This window comes from Centroberyx affinis, unplaced genomic scaffold, assembly GCF_046629955.1.
Source record: "Centroberyx affinis isolate AG114_WGS23_722 - 3 ecotype Tasmania unplaced genomic scaffold, CSIRO-AGI_Caff_v1 ptg002764l_1, whole genome shotgun sequence".
NCBI classification, from domain to species: Eukaryota; Metazoa; Chordata; class Actinopteri; order Beryciformes; family Berycidae; genus Centroberyx; species Centroberyx affinis.
In genome coordinates, this window is record NW_027280925.1 from 290,855 (window position 1) to 311,318 (window position 20,464).

At 42.2% G+C, this 20,464-nt stretch overlaps 1 protein-coding gene across 1 annotated transcript in view; it reads left to right on the plus strand.

Moving 5' to 3' along the window:
• The window catches only part of LOC139657815 (adhesion G protein-coupled receptor L3-like), a 142,635-nt gene that overhangs the window by 27,627 nt on the left and 94,544 nt on the right, over positions 1-20,464 (plus strand). Inside the window, exon 3 of the mRNA XM_071535744.1 lies at positions 17,619-17,728. Within this exon, the coding sequence (XP_071391845.1) occupies positions 17,619-17,728 (110 nt within the window). The remainder of the gene's footprint in view (positions 1-17,618; positions 17,729-20,464) is intronic.

Below are 20,464 nucleotides of genomic sequence, written 5' to 3' on the forward strand. Positions count from 1 at the left end.
AGCCTCCAGTCATCGCTCAACTCAGCGTTACGAGGCACTCTCTACCTCTCTTAATCCTCCTATCTTCCTCTCTCTGCGTCTCTCTTTTTCTCTCCTCTCAATTACTGTTCCACGTAGAATCCCTCTCCCATGTTTTGTTTTGTTGCACTCCTCTACTACTCTCCCTGTCTCTGTTTCTCCCTTTTATTTCATTTGTTCCTTCTCTCCTTCTTTCTCTCTTTGTTTCTACCTCTTTTCTGGATGGGCTTAAGTCAGGTATGAATGGGTGGCAACGAGCCAAGTTTTCTGGGTGCTGTCCTCGGGAGGGCAGTGGAAGTGGGACCTACAGACATGTCACATTCTTCCCTCGCCCGGGTGAGACGAAATCAAGAGAGCGAGGCAAGGAGCAGTCTCACTGTGTTTCCTCTGCGACTCTGTCTGTCTGCAGCACAGTGGACACCTCCCAAAGGACCTGTTTTACCAGTCCCCTCTCACTCACCTGCGGTCACTTCTGTTATCGGCTGCCTTCATTCCATTTTGGCAAGAGCATATGCTCAGAATTGTGTTTAAGATGTCACCGGCACTGGGTTTTTCGCAAGTAACACTCTCTGTATAATGTAGTAAATGGAGTAGGGGGTACTTCTGTGTGTGTGTGTGTGTGTGTGTGTGTGTGTGTGTGTGTGCCTGTCTGGGGGGGGGGGGGGTTCAAAGATCTGGGATTCCTATTTCCCATTCTTTCATCTTATAAGATCCCAGACCTGATTTGGATTGAGATATGAGTTAAAATTTTCACTTGCTCTGGAACATGACAACCTTTCAGTGCTAATAGATTAAATGGCTGCAATTAGCCCTCTGTTTGATCTTAGGCTACTGGAATCATCTGCATGGCTGATATGAAATGGGACAAGACAACATATCAATCTTTAAACTGGAAAACTGACGACATTCCCTTATGATCAATGTTTCATAGCACAATTGCATAATTCACTTTGATCGAGCCCGAGCATGCAGCTGAATATTCATCGAGTTTGTACCACTTGAACCCTAAACATATAGCAGTCCATATGGAGATACTCAGCATGCAAATGTACGCTCTTATCTGGAGGGAATTTTCTGCTCTTTGCTGCATGACTTGCAGTTCATTTACAGTTCGTGACAAAAGATGGAGTTTAGTCTGACATCCCTTGTATATCTGATCAACATGGATGTGAGATTGACATGGATCAACTAATTCTCATTAACAATGACAATGACATTGCCATATCATCAACCTAATCAGCCATCTGACACTAATGACTTCCTCATTTGGTGGCAGAGACTTTGTTGACCTTTTCACTCCGTCATTGTAACCTTTAGAACTGTCTAGATAGTGGGGCCATTTTTTGCCTAATTCAGTCTATTAACGATATTTGACTTCATCATATCTTATCCTATAGAACCACTTAACCGAAGTGACTAGGCTAAAAAAGAGTTGTTTTTTTCCTCTTGATCTTTGAAAACACTGCACATTTTCAGAAGCGTTTACATGCGGTGCCTCGCTGCAATGCTGTATACTCAATCTCATCATCTAAATCCATTCAACATAGTCTGTCTGTTCTGATGGAAATCCTGGCTTGGCATGTGCTGCACCCAAAAACTACAATGTACATCACTGATTGTCCCTCCAGGTCTGCCCGCCCCCCACTCACATTCAGCGACACACACGTTCCTGTCAAGGGTTTCATCGGTGTCTGGAGTGGCCTCTCCTGCTGGCCCCATACTTACTTGTGAAAGCTAATTATGCCGGGCTATTTTCTGACTGGGGAGCATGTCAATATTACACAGTGGGAGAGCTCTCACTTGCCCCACGCTGCATTCTTATTCATGAGTCTTAATTCCATCAATGGCCTCCTCAGCCACTGGGCCGTGGCTTTTCCTGACGAGGGTGGGGTATGCGGGGAAATGCTTGTTGCCGCCTGGCCGGCTCCTGGAATGATAAAAATGGCTTGTGTTTGTCTCATGGTTGTGTGTTTTGGGCACTGGGGCAGCCATGTCGCTATAGCAACTGGGTTCAGATGGGAAAGATGGGGAGGTGAAGGATAGAGGTGATAAAAGGGGGAGGGTGAGATTGGGTGGAGATCTGGGTGTGATGCAATCTATTCAACTCCAAATAATATCTGATAGTATCTGGATTGGGATGTTAAAGGATAAATCTACCCTAAAACACTTAAACACTGTTAAATATAAAGTCCAAGCCCATGGAGCAAACACACACAGATGCCTTAAACGTGGGAGAAAAAAAATGGACGGATCTTTGATATTTGGATCCACCAAGACAATCACATGTTTTTTTTATCTTTTATCTTTTTTTATTTGAAACCTAGCATGAAGCATTTAGGAATTATGCCTCCTTACTTGTTTGTGCATCATAGTTATCAACTTTGTGAATTCTAGTATCAGAATTCTAGTATCGAAATTCTGTGAAATAGGCGTGATGTAGGCATTTCAAATATGCTGTGTGTAAAATTTGGTGGAGATTGAGAAATGTAAAAATAAAATAAAATAAAGACAAATTTTCAGCTATTTAAAACATCAACGGTAAACATCAGGTTCTTCTGTCAGTCCCTGATATCAAAGCGCTAGGGCTTCTTTATAGACTCAATGTTGCAACAACATTTTACAATCATCACAGGGGGAAAAAGAAAGAGAAATGAAATACGAAGAAACAGAGTGTGGGCTATCTTTGTTTATTTCAGTCATACAGAGATAAATCCATTGTAGAAGAGGCAGAGAGACCAATTTCTCCACCGACAGTAGCCTCAATAGACCATGATGCAATGCAACCACAAGACATGTTTTGCATTTTGAGTAAAGGGCACGACTCTCGCTTTTCTGGACTGGAAAATCTCTCACTAAATCTATCTCTTGCTCTGCAACACAACAAATGTCATTCTGGGAAATGTAGGCAGGTTGAGGCAAAGTGAGTACATCGACAACATCACAGAATGATGAATTGCAGTGAAAGAGTATCCAAGGGTGGATTTTTCCTTTAAAGTGAAAGGGGTGCAGTCTGTACCAACAATTTTTGCACATGAGAAAATTGTTAATTTCATAGATCATATCTTGGTTGGTATATCAATTAATATATATCTGATTTGACCATAGCTATCACACTATTATTAGTTTGAAAATTCTAGTCCGCAGGTTATCAAAATTCTTTTGTAGCTGCAGAATCTGCCTCTAATAAGTGATTGCATCATCACACTAGCTCCTCAAACTGATTCTCACCCTGCATCTTAATTAAGAAAATAACACACAAGGGAAGCCACACTGCACAATGAGCAGATCTCAAGTTTTCTATCATCTGTGTCTGCCATATTGAATCAATTAATTGAAAACAACTGAAAAATTGTTTGTGAGTAAAAAAAGAGAGAGAGAGAGAAAGAGAGAATGTTTTGAGAGTTGGAAAATGTCTGAGAGGGATGCAGTAGACTGAGAGATAAAAGATGGTGCATCTGACCCTCCACTGCCCCCTTTTCCTTTTTCCCTGGTGACAGTGTTGCCACGCAATCTCTTTGCTCTTATGTCACCTTGAGGAGATGACAGGATGTACACGACGTCCACTGTTGCCTGATATTTTTGTTTACAATGCTGTTCAGTTGCAACTGGGACATCTGGTGGTGTTTGATTAGTTACGAGATCAGAATTTGAATTTGCCTTTCCAAGGAGCTCGTTTTGACATCACAAATTAGAGATGTCAGCCTATGGGCTACTGCTGTTGCACCTTGGGCTATTTTCATACTAATGTTTAAAGTTTTATTAGTGAGGGAAGCTGTACTGTAGACCTTGTTGTGTTCCTGTTGTTTCCAGCTGATATATGTGTGTATTTTCTCCGCATTGTGTGGTTTGCATTTGTAGCTTTTTCCAGAGCCGCTTAAAGCTTAAAGTACCACATGATTGCTTGCTCTACCATTACATCAGGTCAAAGTTACAGGAAATCATGGCCTGGATGAATATTTTTTTTTATGTACAGTACAATAACACTAATAGTGTATTACAAAAAAAATGTCATTTTTCAAAAAGTGTCTCGCGATGAATCGTGTTGCTACAAACAGACATCGACACCGAATACATACTGGAGCTGGAAAACAAGCCGAGCAGAAACAAACAGACAGGATGACACACTCTAGACTTTGTTTTCTAGCGGAGTGCGACTCCCCTCCTCCTCAGGCTGTATCTCAGGAGACCTGTTGGTATGGAGGAGAAGTTAAAAGACAGCCAAATGTCTCGGCCTCGCTTGACAAATTCGATGGGACAGTGGTGCCGCGTGGGGAGGAAGGAAGGAACTCCTTGTCACCTCTACCGGCGCCGAAGAGGGAGAATAAGAAAGAGCCAGAACTATATCAGTCTTTCTACTTCTCTCTCCCTTCCTTGTTCACCTCGCTTGCACTTCTAGTCTGTCAAAGCAAAGTCCTGCAAAAACTTGGGGGCTCCCAAGTATTTTCACACAGCTGTTTTTCTGAATTGAAGCTGTAGTGAAATGAAGACTTCATGATAGTAATGAGGCTTCAAATGCTGCAGCATTTTCTGAGCGATATATCCTCAAACAGATTTTGCTCATAAATCACATTCACAGATAATGTTTTAATTGTCCTCTATAGACATTTGAATGTTAAGTGTCAAAACGTGGGTTGATCACATCACTGTATAGTTCAATAAAATCAGTGTTTGTCATTAAAATGCAGTTGCTTGCTGAAAATCTTAAACTTGCACATAGTTCAACATGCTGCTGACATCCCACCATCAACATAATAAGTGCATCATGTAAGGTGAATTAAGACCTTCATAGGCCAGTAAATTACTTTCCTCTCAGACTAAAGTTGTGCAGAGCGAGTGACAGACCCATGGGTATATTGACACCGAGGAGACAGGAGAGCTCAGTCCAGCCCGAGCTTTTAATCCCAACCATACATCCTTCCAGACAGTTCCTTAAGACCTGCGGTGATTTCCAGCATGCCAATGCGGGGCTGGACCCTCGCCGAGCGATCGACGCCTGACCCCTCCTGTATCGAACACCAAGGTTACTCGTAACCCCTGCTCATCTTTCATTATCGAGATGTGAACGAGGAAGGTCAGGAGGCGCCTCTCATCGACCGGTCAACACGAGAATATTTGATTGTTGCTTAGTGGCTCTGCCAAGACCTTCTTCGTGGCAACAAAGGGAGCAGGGGTGGGGGGCAGTTTGAATGTGCTAGAAGCTTGACATGAGCATGTAAACACATACAGGTTTGAAGTGGCTGGTTGAAAACATGCACAGTTAAGGTCGGCCTCGCTTTCATTCTGTTCTTTTACTTGAAGGATTATGAAAGAACGGTCGTAAAGAGGGGTTTCTTTACTGCTAAACCTTGTGGCTCGTATAGATAGAGTGGGTTGTTATTAGAGGCACCCATTCATCCCTCTCTCTTTGTCGGCATGAGGTAATTAGCAGCTAAAGACCTCCTAGAAGCCAAGCACTCTGGGTGACGGTTAGTGGAGGAATGCGGTTTTGTCGGTGGTTACTGGTTGTAGGGAGGGCTTTGAAAAAGGAAAGTGCTGGAAGCACACACTCGCCCAAGTCGGACATTGGAAGTTACCATGGTGACAGCAACTGGAAATGAAAAATCTGTGCTTAAAGGAAGGCCTTGGTGTGTGTGTATGTATGTGTGTGTGTGTGTGTGTGTGTGTACTCAAGCAATTGTGAGAGAGAGATGACGGAGGGATATAGTGATATAGTGTGCTTATTGATTTGTGTGTACATTATAAATACAGTGTATGGCGTGCTATATGAGAGTGTTTGTGTGTACATAGTTGAGTATTTTTTGTGCATGTGTGAAATATTTATTATTCATTTCAGCAGACAAACCTCAGGATTTCTTCCGAATTTCCAAAGTGGAGATTGAATAACGGTCCAGCGAAAGGATTAGAATCTTTTTGTTGTCGCTGTGCAGTGCATGCAGCCACATAAGCTCCCAAAGCAGTCCTTTGACTCCAAACAGCAGCAGACGCCGCTCTTTGTGCGTAACAAACAGGACTTGATGCTTTGAAAAGTCAGACCAATGGCATTTCTGCTTTTTCTATTCGCCATCTCTCCCTCTGAAGCCCGTCACAGCAGTGGCACCATTGGGTATCTGGCTGAAGAATCTCGGGCTTGCGGGGAAGCTCTTGAGATAGGCTTAGCATCTCAGCAGGAGCGGTTCAAAAGGCTAACCCTGGTCAGCATCCCATGGGGACAGTCAATGGAATATTCCCGGACCGATTCTTTATACTGCTAAGAGTATATTGAATGTGTGCATGCCTGCACATGTTTGTACGCGCACCAGCTTGCCTGCAGAGATGCTAGTGCTCATACATAAACTTTTTCAATTTAGTCATGGTCTTTGATGCACACGTGCACGCCACGCACACACACACACACGCACATGCACACACACACACACACACACACACACACACACACAAAACAAATCCTACTTCACACCTTGCATGTCAAATTACAGTTTTTCCTCAAGATGTGACACGTTAATATTCATATGACTGTGGTTGTAAAAAATACGACCCAATCCCCACTTTTACAGTTTCCCCTTGGAATGAGGCTTAGCCTAAAGTGGGGCTACAGCTGAAAGTCCCACGGGCTTTTGCTGGAAGATAAATCAAGCGTCACCAGGAAGATAGGGAGCCGCATCATTTATTGGCAAGAATAGAAAAATTCATCCTGGAAATCGTAAATCATTGGGCGGGCAGGCCCCAGTGAATAAGCCTCACCCACCAAACAAATCGATTCGTGAGGTTATTGCACATTTCAATCCTCCCATCTCCCTTCTTACAGGCACCTGGAGAGCCACTGTGGGCGATATTATTTACATATACAGACACAGGGATTAAAAGCTCATTCTTTTTGACAGATATTTAAATGACACTATGTTTTGTTTTGTTTTTTGTTGTTGTGTTTTTAAACGGAAGAGATGTGTGAAAAACGTGTTTTTATGCATCTGTGATGAATATCAGTGTCAACAGGTTAGCTTCATAGTGTGGGTGTGTGTGAATGGAGTAGGCGTGGATTCGATTTATATAGTCAGTCCCTTTTCTCTCCATTGCTGCACATTTCAAAACATGCCTTAACGAGCCATTGTCATATAGGTAATGGAAATAACTTTTAATTACCCAAATTATCCTTAATAATATATTTCCAAATAATTATTCCCAGTGCTTTAAATAACTTCATACATACAAGTGGCATTCATTCATGCGTCAATTTGCCAGTCATTACTCCTGAAACCTTTATGTAGGTTGCTCAACAAGGTGTTTTACTCGAAGACGTACCAGATTCTCAGAAACATGAAATGGAACTGATAACTATGCTATCAGTATTCTGTAATCGATACTTCCAAATTTCACCAATCCCTATTCAAGAGGTATAAATAAATTACTTGACCTGCTGGATGCCTACAGCTTATAGACTGCCATTACCTTGGTACATTGCAAAAGGAATATTGACACATTAGTTTCTGATCAGAATTGAGGGAAACAGCCACCCCAGGTTACATGATTGGACAATATACTGTATCATACAAATTGTCACAATTTGTATGTTGTGCCTCCATGAGAGTAACCCCTATGGCTTTGTGTTGAATGAATATCTCAGTAATATTGGGAGTGGTGAGGGGATATAGTGCTTTAATTATCTGAGTTACTGCCGTTGCTGCTATGTCATATTAATCATATCTGTCTGCATATTATGGCGGCATCATTTACATACAACTCAGTTTTTCTAATTATGGCCACAGCGCAAATGAAATGATGGTGCTTTGAATCTGTAAGGTAACACTGTTCCAGTAAACAGTAGTGGTGGCTTCAGTTCATCCAGAGGTTGCAACGAGGAAAATAGGGTGCCAATAATGCATTATTTATAGGAGTTTCAAGATTGGCTACAGGGCTGCAGTTCTCTGTGTGTGTGTGTGTGTGTGTCTGTGTGTGTGTGTGTGTGTGTTTGTGTGCAAGAAAGAGAGAGAGAGAGAGAGAGAGAGATCGAGATCAGGTTGAAACAGAAATCCTGCGCTGTGGAACACATTTTAAACTAATATTGGCTGAACTTGGAATCACTATCAAGTTTTAACAAAACATTGTTCTTTGCTCTTTTGAGCAGCACAATTTTCAAGATGTATATCCCTCGAAATAGGATAACATCCAGGAAATGTTTGTTATTTCGGCAGGTTTATCTTCGCTCTTATGAGAAAGCACTCAGGAGCTAATGTCTGTGTTCAAAAGAAAAGGCCACCTGCTATTGCCCAATATAGACAATGATCCTGCCTTAAGAGCAGAAATATACAATTCATACATTTTCATATAGTCAGTAAAAGCATGTTGTGGCTTTATGAAAGGGTCTAGCACTGCTGTTGGCCCATAGCCAGACAGAAGAGTCATCACAAGTTCTGCTGTCTTTTAAGGAATGGTTTGTTTATTCCAAACATCTGAAAGAACAAGACTGAACTGCAACAATATAAACTCTTACACTCCTCTAACTGATTTATGATGCAGGGCCAGATATCATTTAACTGATGCAGCTGCAGTATACATTGCAACTTCACTCCTTAAAAAAGCAATTTTACTGGTTTTATTAATCATTTTCTGATTCATGATTTTTCAGATGTTGAGTTTATAACCAGCCCAGTCCTTTCCAGATGTATGCCAAATTTATAATTTAATGGAATCTCTGTTTGCACCGCCACATAGATGGTCTGCAGCATGTGCAGAATCACGGATTGGCCTTTCAGAGCGGAGAGGCAGGATTTCCTCTGGAATCACTTCACCTCATACCTGTTGTACCACCAAAGAGGATGGATTAATTTTAAAGAGGCTAGATGAGCAAGTCTGCCGCACCTGCAGCTGGGTTTTTCATTCTTGAAAGATAAGAACAGAAATGCCATTCCAAATTCTTGAAAAGAGATTGCAGTGGTTCTTGAGTCTGACGCTCATAGAAATGGCAGTACCTTTAAGATTGATACCTAAAAACAAAAATAAGATTAATTGCAAAAGCAGCTGGTTTCCTGCTATTTAACATTCAAGGACATTATTTTTTTATATTTTTTTCGACATTGTACAAATGCTCACAAGCAAGTATAGTGGGCAAAGTAAATGCTCTCTACACCAGTGGTTGTCAATGTGGGGTCCTGGGACCACCAGGGGTCCTAGAGGAGGTTCCAGGGTGTCCCCAGCAACTTGATCAATTGTTAAACTTCACCATTATCTCATTTACAAGAAGTTAACACAATTAAAGAATGTAGAAGAATGACTGTTTTGATCATAGTTTCACTGTTATCTCTCTACCTACAATACAGATAGTCATAGAATTCTGGACAAAATCATATCTAACAATAAAGTATTTCTCAGATTTGGGTCTGAGACGCAAAATCTCATCAAATGGGGGTTTGTGGCCCTAATCTGAACTAAATTATGTGTCCTTGATTTGAAAAAGGTTGAGAATCACTGTTCTACACAACCTGACATAAGACTAAAAGACATGCACAGGCACCATACCACAAAACTTGCATTTAATTCACTTGATTTTAGCTCTGTGCCCGCACTGGCAGAAAGGTTGGGAGCAAGCTGTTTTGTCTGGGCGAACTAAAGGTGAAGTAAACATCTAGCGAGGAGCTCAGAGGTTTGTATTCCTTTCAACAAGTCACACTAACTCGGGGCAACACTCAAATTGATGAGGTTAAAGGCCGGAAACCATCGGTGCCGCCCACCAGCACAAACAAAATCAGAAACTTGCCTCTCAAGACAAGACTTTCTCCGGTTAGACTATGTGAAATTTAAGTAGGTCAAAATGGTCGCTGGTATTCAGTTATATTCTAAAGCATATAGTGATGGTGAGCTAATGTTTTGGTAAAGATTTAGGATCAAATAAGCTGTGACATGCACTTTACTTTACTTTAATTTCATGACTTATATTTGCCATTGATGATCAGCTTCTCTAGTATCAATTAAAATCTCTCTCCTTATATGAAGCATAATTCTCATGTTCGTGCCATCATAGCGCAGACAACTCCCTTCCCCAAGCCAGTCATTGGGTATATATTGATCGCGAGGTGGATACATTCTTCCTCAGAAGCTATACTCTCATCGTAGGTGGAGTGCAGCCCCCTTAGGTGCTAACCTTTGTCTCGTCTGACCTCAACTCCACGTCTTGCCTGACACAGCCGTAGCCCAGAAGGGTCCGTCCAACTCGGTGTTAGTTTTCTCCAGTTTTTCCTCTCTTTGGACCTTTTACATAAGCCCAAGAGAAAAAAAAAAGTTGTAGGTTATGACTGAGCGTGTGCAGCATGGTTACCCTGCAGAATGTTTCCATGTTGCTGTCATTGTTGTTGAATATTTATCACTGGATACGCCGACCACTGTGAGCCCAAAAGTTCAAGACCACTTTGAATTTCCTGGATTCCGCTCCACTCCAAACATCTTGGTAATATAAAAGTATATAAAGTATAAACCTTGAAACGAACCATGAGACATTACTTCGTCTTTGGGCAGGATTCAGAATGTACAAATGGAACAATTCAGAGAAGGAAAATGTTTTGTCCATTGGCTATATTTGTCTCATCCATCATCGTGAGCCATAAACAAGCCCAGTACTTCTGTTCAATTACAAAATATGGTTTCAGTCATCACCTCGGAGAAAGAGCCCACTCTTCCAAACACATGGTGAAGCAGGAAATGCATGTGTTTATCAATCTGAGCTTTTTGCTTCAATTCGGTCTCTTGGAGTCTTGCCATGACAAAAGACCTCCTACGTGAATCCATATGTCGCCTCCATCCAGAAACTCTGTGTGTTCTTGTATTATAAAAATACTCAGGAACACTCTATTCTAGTCAGTGCCCTTAAACAACTCCCCAAGTCCACTGTCTTATTCCCTTTTCCCACTGTTTGTGGGGAATCTTTGTCAGCTTGTTGTTGCATCAGAATGAACTGGAGCTTATCTTCCACATATTAGAGAGAGGGCAAATTGTGTGTTGTAGAAACCTTAGGAAAGCTACTAATCTTTGTGACTGTCTAAGAGGGATTATGCTTGTCAGGAGAAATACAACAAGCTCAAGCTGCTCATTTTTGGAGAAATGGCATTGAATTTATATAATCAAATGGAAGTAGTTCAACAGAGATGATCAATCAGGAACCTTGTTTGACCATTCCTCATGAAACTCCGTACTTAATGCAGCGAAGATTCATCAAGGTCATTCGTATAGCGCACGCACATAAACACTCCGTATTCTCCATAACTGAATAGTCACTTTGGCATTTATGCTTAGTTCCAGATAGCTAATCCCATAAAAATGGAATCGGGATCATGGTTTGTCGCCCGTAGTGTTTGTGCAAACATTCTGACACAGCTTGACGTCTCTGCAAATGTTTTTTCTAGCATATTGCTAATGCCACCCCAAACATCAAGTTACGCAAGCAATTCAGCAATGGCTTATTGTTATCTTTAATGCATAGTCTTCTATATGTTGTGACTATTCCCACTGATTATCAGTTGCACATGTAGGTGCGAGTCTGTCTGTGTGTGCAGATGTTCACGTGTGTTTGTCTGGTGCCATGGGAGCTTAACTACTCGACAACATGGAGCCCCTTTGGCGCTGCACTTTAAATCCTCCACACCCACACTTGGCCCTTACATTTATGTTGTATACATTCATAAACTCATCTATTTTCTTATTCCACTTTTTTATCTTCATTGAGCCTCTCTCTTGCTATTTGGGAACAAATGGATTAAAAAATAACTGTCAGTAGCTGTAGGATAAAGACAGAATTTATGATGTGCGATAAACGTTGGGTGGGTTCAGTGGTGCCATGATCGATCTTTTATCAACTTCGGTGTGTGTGTTTGTGCCTGTGTGTAAATGTACACATATGTGCATGTGTCTTTGTATGTAGGTGCATACGTGTTTCTGTGGACACGTGCAGAGCATTCTTGAACGGATGGCATATGGTTTGGATCTCTCTGTAGGTTGTTTCATAAATTTCATAACATTGAGGAAACCTCTGCATACGTTTGCTGCACCATCCATGCCTTTATCTGACATGGTGTCATGTATAAGATTCCCATGCACAATGCTTTCGAGCCATGTGCTTTTCAGTAGTGAGGCGGCCGAAGCTTAAAGGTTACAACTTGTCACTGGAAGGTTGCTGTTTTCGAATTCTGGGACCAGCAGGGAAAATGTTGGTGGGGGAATTCAATGAGAAACACAATCCCTTCCTCCAACATCTACTGTCGGAGTGCCCTTGAGCACTTAACCCCTGATGGCTCGAAATAGAGCTGCTCTGTGGACAAGACTGGGTGTACTGGGCAGGTTTGAGTGTCTATAATTGTATCAGTGTGATGCATGGGGTTGCTGGGGAAAACACATGCTTGTTCAGAAATCATTCTCCAGGTATAAAAGGTTGATTAGAATACATTGAGAAGTCTCAATCAAAGACACAAAGTTGCAGCAAAGTTGTGACATTCACTGACAGATATCATATAAAAATACTAGCTTGTGGACTCGGAAATTAATAAATTACATTATTAGGCACTAAAATAAAATTTTGAATCAGTGCAGCCATATTGACTTTCAGCACGGTCGATTCGAATCAGTGAATTGTTATACCCCTAGATACTATAACTAGGATTTGTTCTGTGATGTGTGATGTTTTCTTTGTGACTTTGTTGTTCTTCACTGTAAAATTAGTTGTGATGATGCATTCCATTCCCAAAGAAAAATAAACTACTGTTGTAGTTACAATCGGCAGTGCCAGTGATCGGCTTAAGGCTTTTACGTGTTCCAATTTGGGATTACAAATTTACCAGAAAATCTTTAAAAGTAGACTGGCAAAATCATTCCAGCAACTTGTGAATTAATAGCTGGCTGGTAAATGGTATCTCAATGAATAGCAGATCACAGGGGGTATTATTATTAGGTGCTTGGGAGCAGCTTTATAAGAGTCTGGCTCTGTGTGTTGGTTGGTTGGTTGGTTCATTCATTTGTGCGAAACTCCTTTTGTGTTTTTAAAGTCGACATGTTTTTAAAGTCAACCTAGTTTCACTCACTCTAATTATGCACACACACACACACACACACACACACACCACACCCCACCCCTTCACCCGTGCACCTATGAAGCGCTAGCACACTTGTTACAGTTCATTTGATAATGCCAGCATGGGGTTTCTTTGAAGGAACACCAAGTAATTGGAACATATAAAAGATGACATATTCTATAGCTGCTCTGCAACAGTAACATTGATACATTTGCTCCTTAACAAGGTTCTGTATGAGAACAGTAGGTGTCCACTCGGACTTAAATGGATAATTCCTCTTTCTGTAAAGTAGCTGCCCTAATCGGCACTCAGCAGTTACCTTTGAATGTTTTGTGGTTTTACTCAAGACCAAAATGCACAGTAGTCAAGGCTAGTGCTCCCCTTTTGCTTCTAGCGTTTTCTTGAGGTTTTCATGGGAGTTTTAAGGGTTGTTTTTTTGTGCCGTGCCAGGAGACAGGCTGAATGAGAAAAGATGGATGCTGAGGCGCGCAGCTGGGAAAGATAATGAATGAAGTCGACCGTGGGCGGTGAAGACCATCACTAAAGCGTAATGGGTCCCAACAGAGGGACGGTGATATTGACCCGTCCGTCACTTTCTCGCTTGCTCCTTCGCTCCCTCCCTCTCTTTACAAATACAAACTCACACGAATGTGTACACACCCAGACACACACACACACACACAGTGCAATGGACACATAAAGGAAAAGGTGCCAACATGCACTTTTGTGTGCACTCAAATGCACACGCACGTTATAGCCCAGTATAAGTCTCTAAAGCACCCAGCACTCCTTTTTTCTCCTTGCCACATGAGTCAAACTAATAACAACTGCTTTGTAAGACTGGAGAGAGAGAGAGGCAGAGAGAAAGAAAGATGGAGAGAGAGACAGAGAGAGAGAGTCATTTCCAACATATGAGGGAGGGGTGGGGTGCACTTGGGACATGTTTGCTCTTTATAACTGAAAGCAAATGGAGAATGCTCGCTCCCTGACAGGGACTGTCTCCTCAAACATATGTGAACTGTGAAAGAACTCCGTAGAGGTTCCCATTGGAGGATGCCAGCTGAACCATCTCCATTCTCCTTGTTTGACTTACTTCAGGCAAATTTCTTTGATATGGATTCTATGGAAAATCACTCAAAGCAATTTGGAGTGTGGGAAAGATATTCAACACTGAGAATATTTTCTCTCATGAACTTTTAAAAAACTGGCAAAGCATTCTCTCCTTCCACTTGGTTGGTATCTATCTCCTGATATAAATCAGTTGATTGAGTTCTGAAAGGGGACAGTGGTGCACACCGATTCTCTTTTATTACTCTCCAATGCGGACAAATCTGTCTAGCTTTGACAGCAGCTGCACTGTCCCTGTCTCAGACTACTGCCTGTTTTTTTTTTCTTCTTCTTTTTTCTTTTTTTTCTTCTTTTTTTGTGTCTGTGTCAGCGGTCAACGGACTGAGGGGACTCAACCCACTTATTGTCATCGGTGGCAGCGGTGGGATCAGCCGGCGATTATAGTGATTACAGTTTGTGCTTACATGGGGCTCTGGCGCTTTGTGCCACATCTCCCCTCGTCAGCTGGCAGTCTGAGCTCTAATCTGCCAGTTATAACAAACAGCAGACGAGGGAACAGGAGGAAAGGGCTATAAGGGAGGCAAAGCTGGAATGCGGATAAAAAAGGGAGGTTGGTGGCCAAGTTGCTAAATTGAGTTTTTTGTTCTTTTTTAGAGTGTTTTACTTTGATGGAAGCTGATATTGAATCGGTGGTTAATATCTATGTAACATCCTCTGTTGTTACATGTTCAGTGTACCTTTGAGGTGCAGCAGTGGCATCAAGCACATTCAAATGCTCTATTGAGTTGACAATGCAGCACAGTGGCTCAGTGGTTAGAACTCACAGCAAGAAGGCTGTGGGTTCGAATCTCGGCCTTGGTCCTCTCTGTGTGGAGTTTGCATGTTCTCCCTGTGTTTGCGTGGCTTTCCTTTGGGTGCTCTGGTTTCTTCCCACAGTCCATAGACATGTCAGGTGAATTGCCCATAGGTGTGAATGTTTCCAATGTGCCCATAGTGTTTCATGTAGTGTGGTATATGATATGGTATGTAAAGCCCTTTGAGGCATGCTTCTAATAAAAGGCTATATAAGTATACCTGACTTGACAAAAACTTGAATTGATGGCTCTACTGATAATAACGCTTATTATATATAAGAACCAGATTATAAAATAATATATGCCGTGTGTGTGTGTCTATCGACAGATGGTGAATCGATTGTGATTTTAAGAAGCCATGTTTTCAATAACTATTTCAAAGAGGGGACAGAGTTGAGCTCCAGTTCATCCTTTGTTTATTGTTTGCCTGTGGAATTCCCTACTGACTCAGAGCCGCCAGCAAAGCCGCCAAATATTTAGCCAGCAGTAGCTTCCGGCCACCCGCCGTCTCCTCGCACCCATAGTGCATTGCTCTATCTACGTGAGCCAATTATTCATTTACATATTTGAATCAATCACTCCGAGTGAATCCATTTCCCTCTCCCCCTGCTAGTTCAAAGGGCCCCATCAGAGCCAAGTGCCTGATGAAATCCTGATTACCCCCCTAATTGGTAATTGTGAAGTCGTCGTGGCACGTGGTGTGGGCAGCTTCTCCTGCTATCGATTCCCTCCCACTCCGCCATTGATTTGGACTTAATACATTTAATTATAATTATTTCCCTTACCTTTTTTTATTCCTCCACAATATGTGCATGCCTTCAGGAAGCTAGAGGTAAACTGATGGGTAGCTATTTGTGGCTGTGTGCAGAGGTAAAATGCACAGCAATGATAAAGGGATTTTGAATATGGGTCAAGATAGATGTTAAGGCTGGGATTAAGTGTGCAATCCACATTGAATGCGTATTATGATGTTTAATCCCTCAAGAGGAAGTTATTACAAACTATGATTAAAATTTCCAATTTGGTTTTAGCTGAACTTGTTTGGCACAAAGAAACATATAGGCATGTAGGGCCATTTTAAATGGCTTTGTTTACAATAACAGACAGGTAGAATAGTGCTTTGTGAAAACCAGGCAAGGGATTTTCAAGTTTAATCATGAATAGATCACAGATGGACTATACCTCACAGATATATTGTGTTGGTAAAAACAAATGTGTGTGTGTGTGTGCGCGTGTAGATGTGCATGAATGCAAGTGTGTGTCTGTGTCCATGTGTATTTTCAACACATATCAGCCTCTCACCAGTTCCATCTCTTCTATCTACCTGGCTTTCTAATTCTATCTGACACTCAATCTTAACTTCTGTTCTCACCCGCTGATTACAAAACCGCCCGATTCTAAGCAGAATAAACCTGAAAACGCGGTGGAAGGAAGGGTCCAGAGATGAGAAGGGAGCCTCTATAATTGTTTCTCAGTTTCATAGGCTTGACCCCTTATTTATTTGACTGGCATTTACTGCCTAGGAATTAACTCTTCATAGGGAGGGACGGGCCGCTAGACAGCTTTGCTGACTGGGGGTGAGTGAGCGGCACGGGGTGCGTGGGGGTGGGGGGGTGTGAGGGTTCATGAACCCATAAAGCTGGGATGGGAGCGACGCATCAGACCATGTCTCATTAAAGGGGCCGGCTTGAAATGAGATGGGCCCCTTTTTGCTTGTCCCTCACCAGTGGGATTGATTAGTCGGCAGCCAATCAATGTTAATTAAGGTGTAGGGAACCCTTTAATTGTGGTGTGTGAATCATTGTCTCAGACCCCGCCTTGACCTTCGCAAGGCTTATACTGTGAACAGCCTTGCTGAGGAATAAATACCTTTTATATATTGCAAGATAATGGTCGTCCGTAAATGGCTATGGATGTGATGGACGATGATTCAGTGTATACTGTAGCCAGCAGCTGTAGGCCTTATCAAGATCACATGGACAATGGGTGTTGAACTAGAAGCAGCGCTGACCTTCATATCCTGCTCTCCTCGCCTCACCCAAACAGATGCAGAGCAGCAACAGATCAATACTTGTCAAAACATTTAAGAGTTAATGTTGTGAGATAAGCGTCGCTATTATGTGTGGCGAGAGGCGCTCTGTGCATATGAAGTGGGGCTTTGATTGATGACTGCCAAAAACAAAATGGCAGATGAGAACACCACCAGCACCGTAATTGTGTTTTTAATGAAGACCCACATTTCACGTTGGAGCTGATTTCGCACTCAGTTGATTGTGTCTTTGCCCCACCACCATCGCCACCGCCGCCGCCACTGCCGCCATCCGTCATGCAGTAATAACACTCCAAACTCTACGCGGTCTAAACCCTGGTTGTTTGTAGATCCGCGACAACCCCTCTTCCTCGTCAGACGGATGATTTTACCGATGACAGCGTGGCAATCAATGCTTACTGAACCTGAAAATATGTGGACTTTATAATCTCTGCCACGGAATGAAATTCTTTCGACTTCATTAACCACACACTAAACATTTGGCTGATGTGCTATAGCGCTGCCAGTCAGTGGGCCGTGATTGTGTTCGCTTTTGCTGTGATTTTGTATAATTAATTTGACCTTTCACCTGTCTTTCAGATGTAATAATCGGACCCAGTGTGCTGTTGTGGCCGGACCGGATGTGTTTCCCGACCCTTGCCCCGGAACCTATAAATACCTGGAGGTCCAATATGAATGTGTGCCCTACAGTACGTATCCCTCCGTTCTCTTACACTCATGAAAATGCTCTCTAATGCTGTTACCCACATTCACTTCCTTCTAACAGCAGTGACACATCAATAACTCTCTCAATGCGCATGCTGGTAATGTCCCACATGCTCAAAAATATCCCCGTCTTGAAAGTATCATTCATTTCATCAACGACACTGCAGCAGTGCATCTTCAGACAACAAATAATATCTCTGAACTGGGAAGAAAACACGCTGTATGAGAACAAAAAATAGCCATTATTGACAGTGTTGTCTAAATGTGAGAAATGATACCAGTATACCAGTGTGCAGGAGTGTTTACCCATCGCTATGTATCTATTGTTTATCAGTGGTTTACGCCAAGGCTGCTGTGTTTGCCGTATCTGATAGGAGATTAACGCTCCATTCATTTTCCTTCATCCTGTATGGCAACAATTATGTCAACAGTATGCCAGCTTATGCTCCGTTTTGTCAGAAGTAACATCTTCTGTTGGATTTGCGTTGTGTACGGTGCTGGGGATTTAGCGTGTGGATTTCTGTATAGATATTATGATAATAAGCTGTCGTAAGCATTAATATGACACCGGTGTAGATTTTTGCCACCGAATTATGCTGCTAATATCAGTATGTAAATTGTATTGTCAACAGTATGCAACAGAGAATAAAACTGCATATCGTTTAATGTATTCACTCACAGATAGCGTTGGCTGCATTTCATTTTTACAAGGTACTTGTCAGTGCGTTTTCATCAGCTCGCCCAGTTCAGAACACGGAAATATCTTTCAGGAATTATTTCTGACAGAGTTAGCACAGCAGCACCAAAGGCCCTTTGAAACATACTTGTGTTCGGTTCAGTTCAGCTCAATGGACACCAGTTAATATTTGGACTGGTGAAGCAGCTCTTAATGGACTAAACAAAAATAATTTAATCAGCGTAGCAGGGTAAAAGCACTGTAGAGCCGTACATGACTGGAGTGGAAATGGAACATTTGGGCAGGGAACGGAATGATCAGCATGGGGGGGAACAGGATAAACAGACAGAGAGGAAGTCAAGGTGAGGCCAGAGGAAGTGGCACGGCCATTACCATATAACCTTCTCTATTGTGCTATAATGACCTTTGAAAGGGGACGCCAAAATCACAATAGCCAATTACGCCTGCCAAAGTCATAACATATGCTGTGGCGTGATTAGAAATCATATAAACCTGGAATTATTTGGTCCTGGGCATTTATCTATGCAGTGTGCAGGTGCTTGGTCCAACCAAACGCTGACAATTTAATTCAAATTAACCCTCTTTTTAACTTTTAATGACATTACAGGGCCTGCATAGTAGTCTGACTGACAGCAACTTTCATGTTGTACAGTAATAACCATTTTTACCTGTGATCCAGCGCTGGTGGATGGCTGTTTTATCCCCAACCCTTTGCAACACACACTCTTTGCTATTTCACCCGCCCTGTGTCAGTGTCATATGAGGCTGCCACAGCAAACAAATGCTGGCTACTGTAATTTACATTTGAGACAAGGCCCATAAACTGTGAATTAAATACTGAAGCATTTAAACACTCACTGGATGAATTTCTCCTTCTTTATTCCAGTGTATCAATGGCTTTCTACTGTGCTGGCATAGTGCTAAAACAACTTCAACACAGTGTGGAGAGCAAACTGGCAATACAAGACCCCATCAGTTATGTATCGGGTGTTTATGTACTTCATTATCCCCCCCCAGAGTGCCAAATATGAAGGTTTAGACCAAAATCATTCAATTAAGCTCTTAGAAACGCTCTGGAAAATGTAGTACAGGTAGGTTGTGTTGAGCATTTCTGAATAATGTTGACTTTTAAGTTTTTATCTACTCAGATTTGCAACCTGGCTTCCAATGACATGCATTTTAGCAAGTTTTTGTTATTCCTCCATGGTGATATTCAGTTTTTAGTAGCAGGGTATCACTCTTGTCACAATCCTCCTTTTTTCCCTCCAGTGCATTTTGCTGAATGGGAGCCATTTGAGTCTGTAATCTTTGTGACAGCACAGTGGATCTTCTTACCTCCCAAATGAAGCAATCAGATCTTCTCAGTTGGAGCAAGCCGCATTCACCGGCGGTTCTTCTTATTTGTGTATTGCCGACACAGTTGATTAAAGCTACCTGCCTGGCATAATAATCACTTACCTCTCCTGAGTTTACATCTATGGACTTCTCACGTTGAGACGTCTCAAAATAGGGTAAATAGGTCTGACTTGTTTGCTTATTCACAGGTGACGGATAAACATGGAGTTATATTAGGAAAGGGGGATGGTTTGCGGGTTTTTGTGGATGGGTTTGTAAGACAAGCCTCCCTCCCAAGTTCCTGAGACAGAGACTGAAGGATTTGAGTGTCTAATAAGAGAAGCAGCCACCCATGACTCCAACTCTCCTCCAATGGTGGAGTCCTGACTCTGTATTCCACTGACAAGCTTTCTCTCTCAGTCCTAATACTCTTTCTCTAAGTCTCTCTCGCTCACTTTCACTTACTTTTTGTCCTTTAAGTGCTCTCTCTTTCTCCGTTTGTTTCTCTCCCATATCCCTCTATTTGCAGTCTCTATTATCCCTGTCTCTCATTTCCCTTTCTCTTCCCATTCTCAACTATCCTTCCTCCTTTTCCACCTTCAGTGGAGTTTTCATCTATGTTCTGCTTTAGGAGCTTCGCCTCTGTCAGGATAAGTTACAGCTCTCCTCTCCATCTTCTCATCAGCCG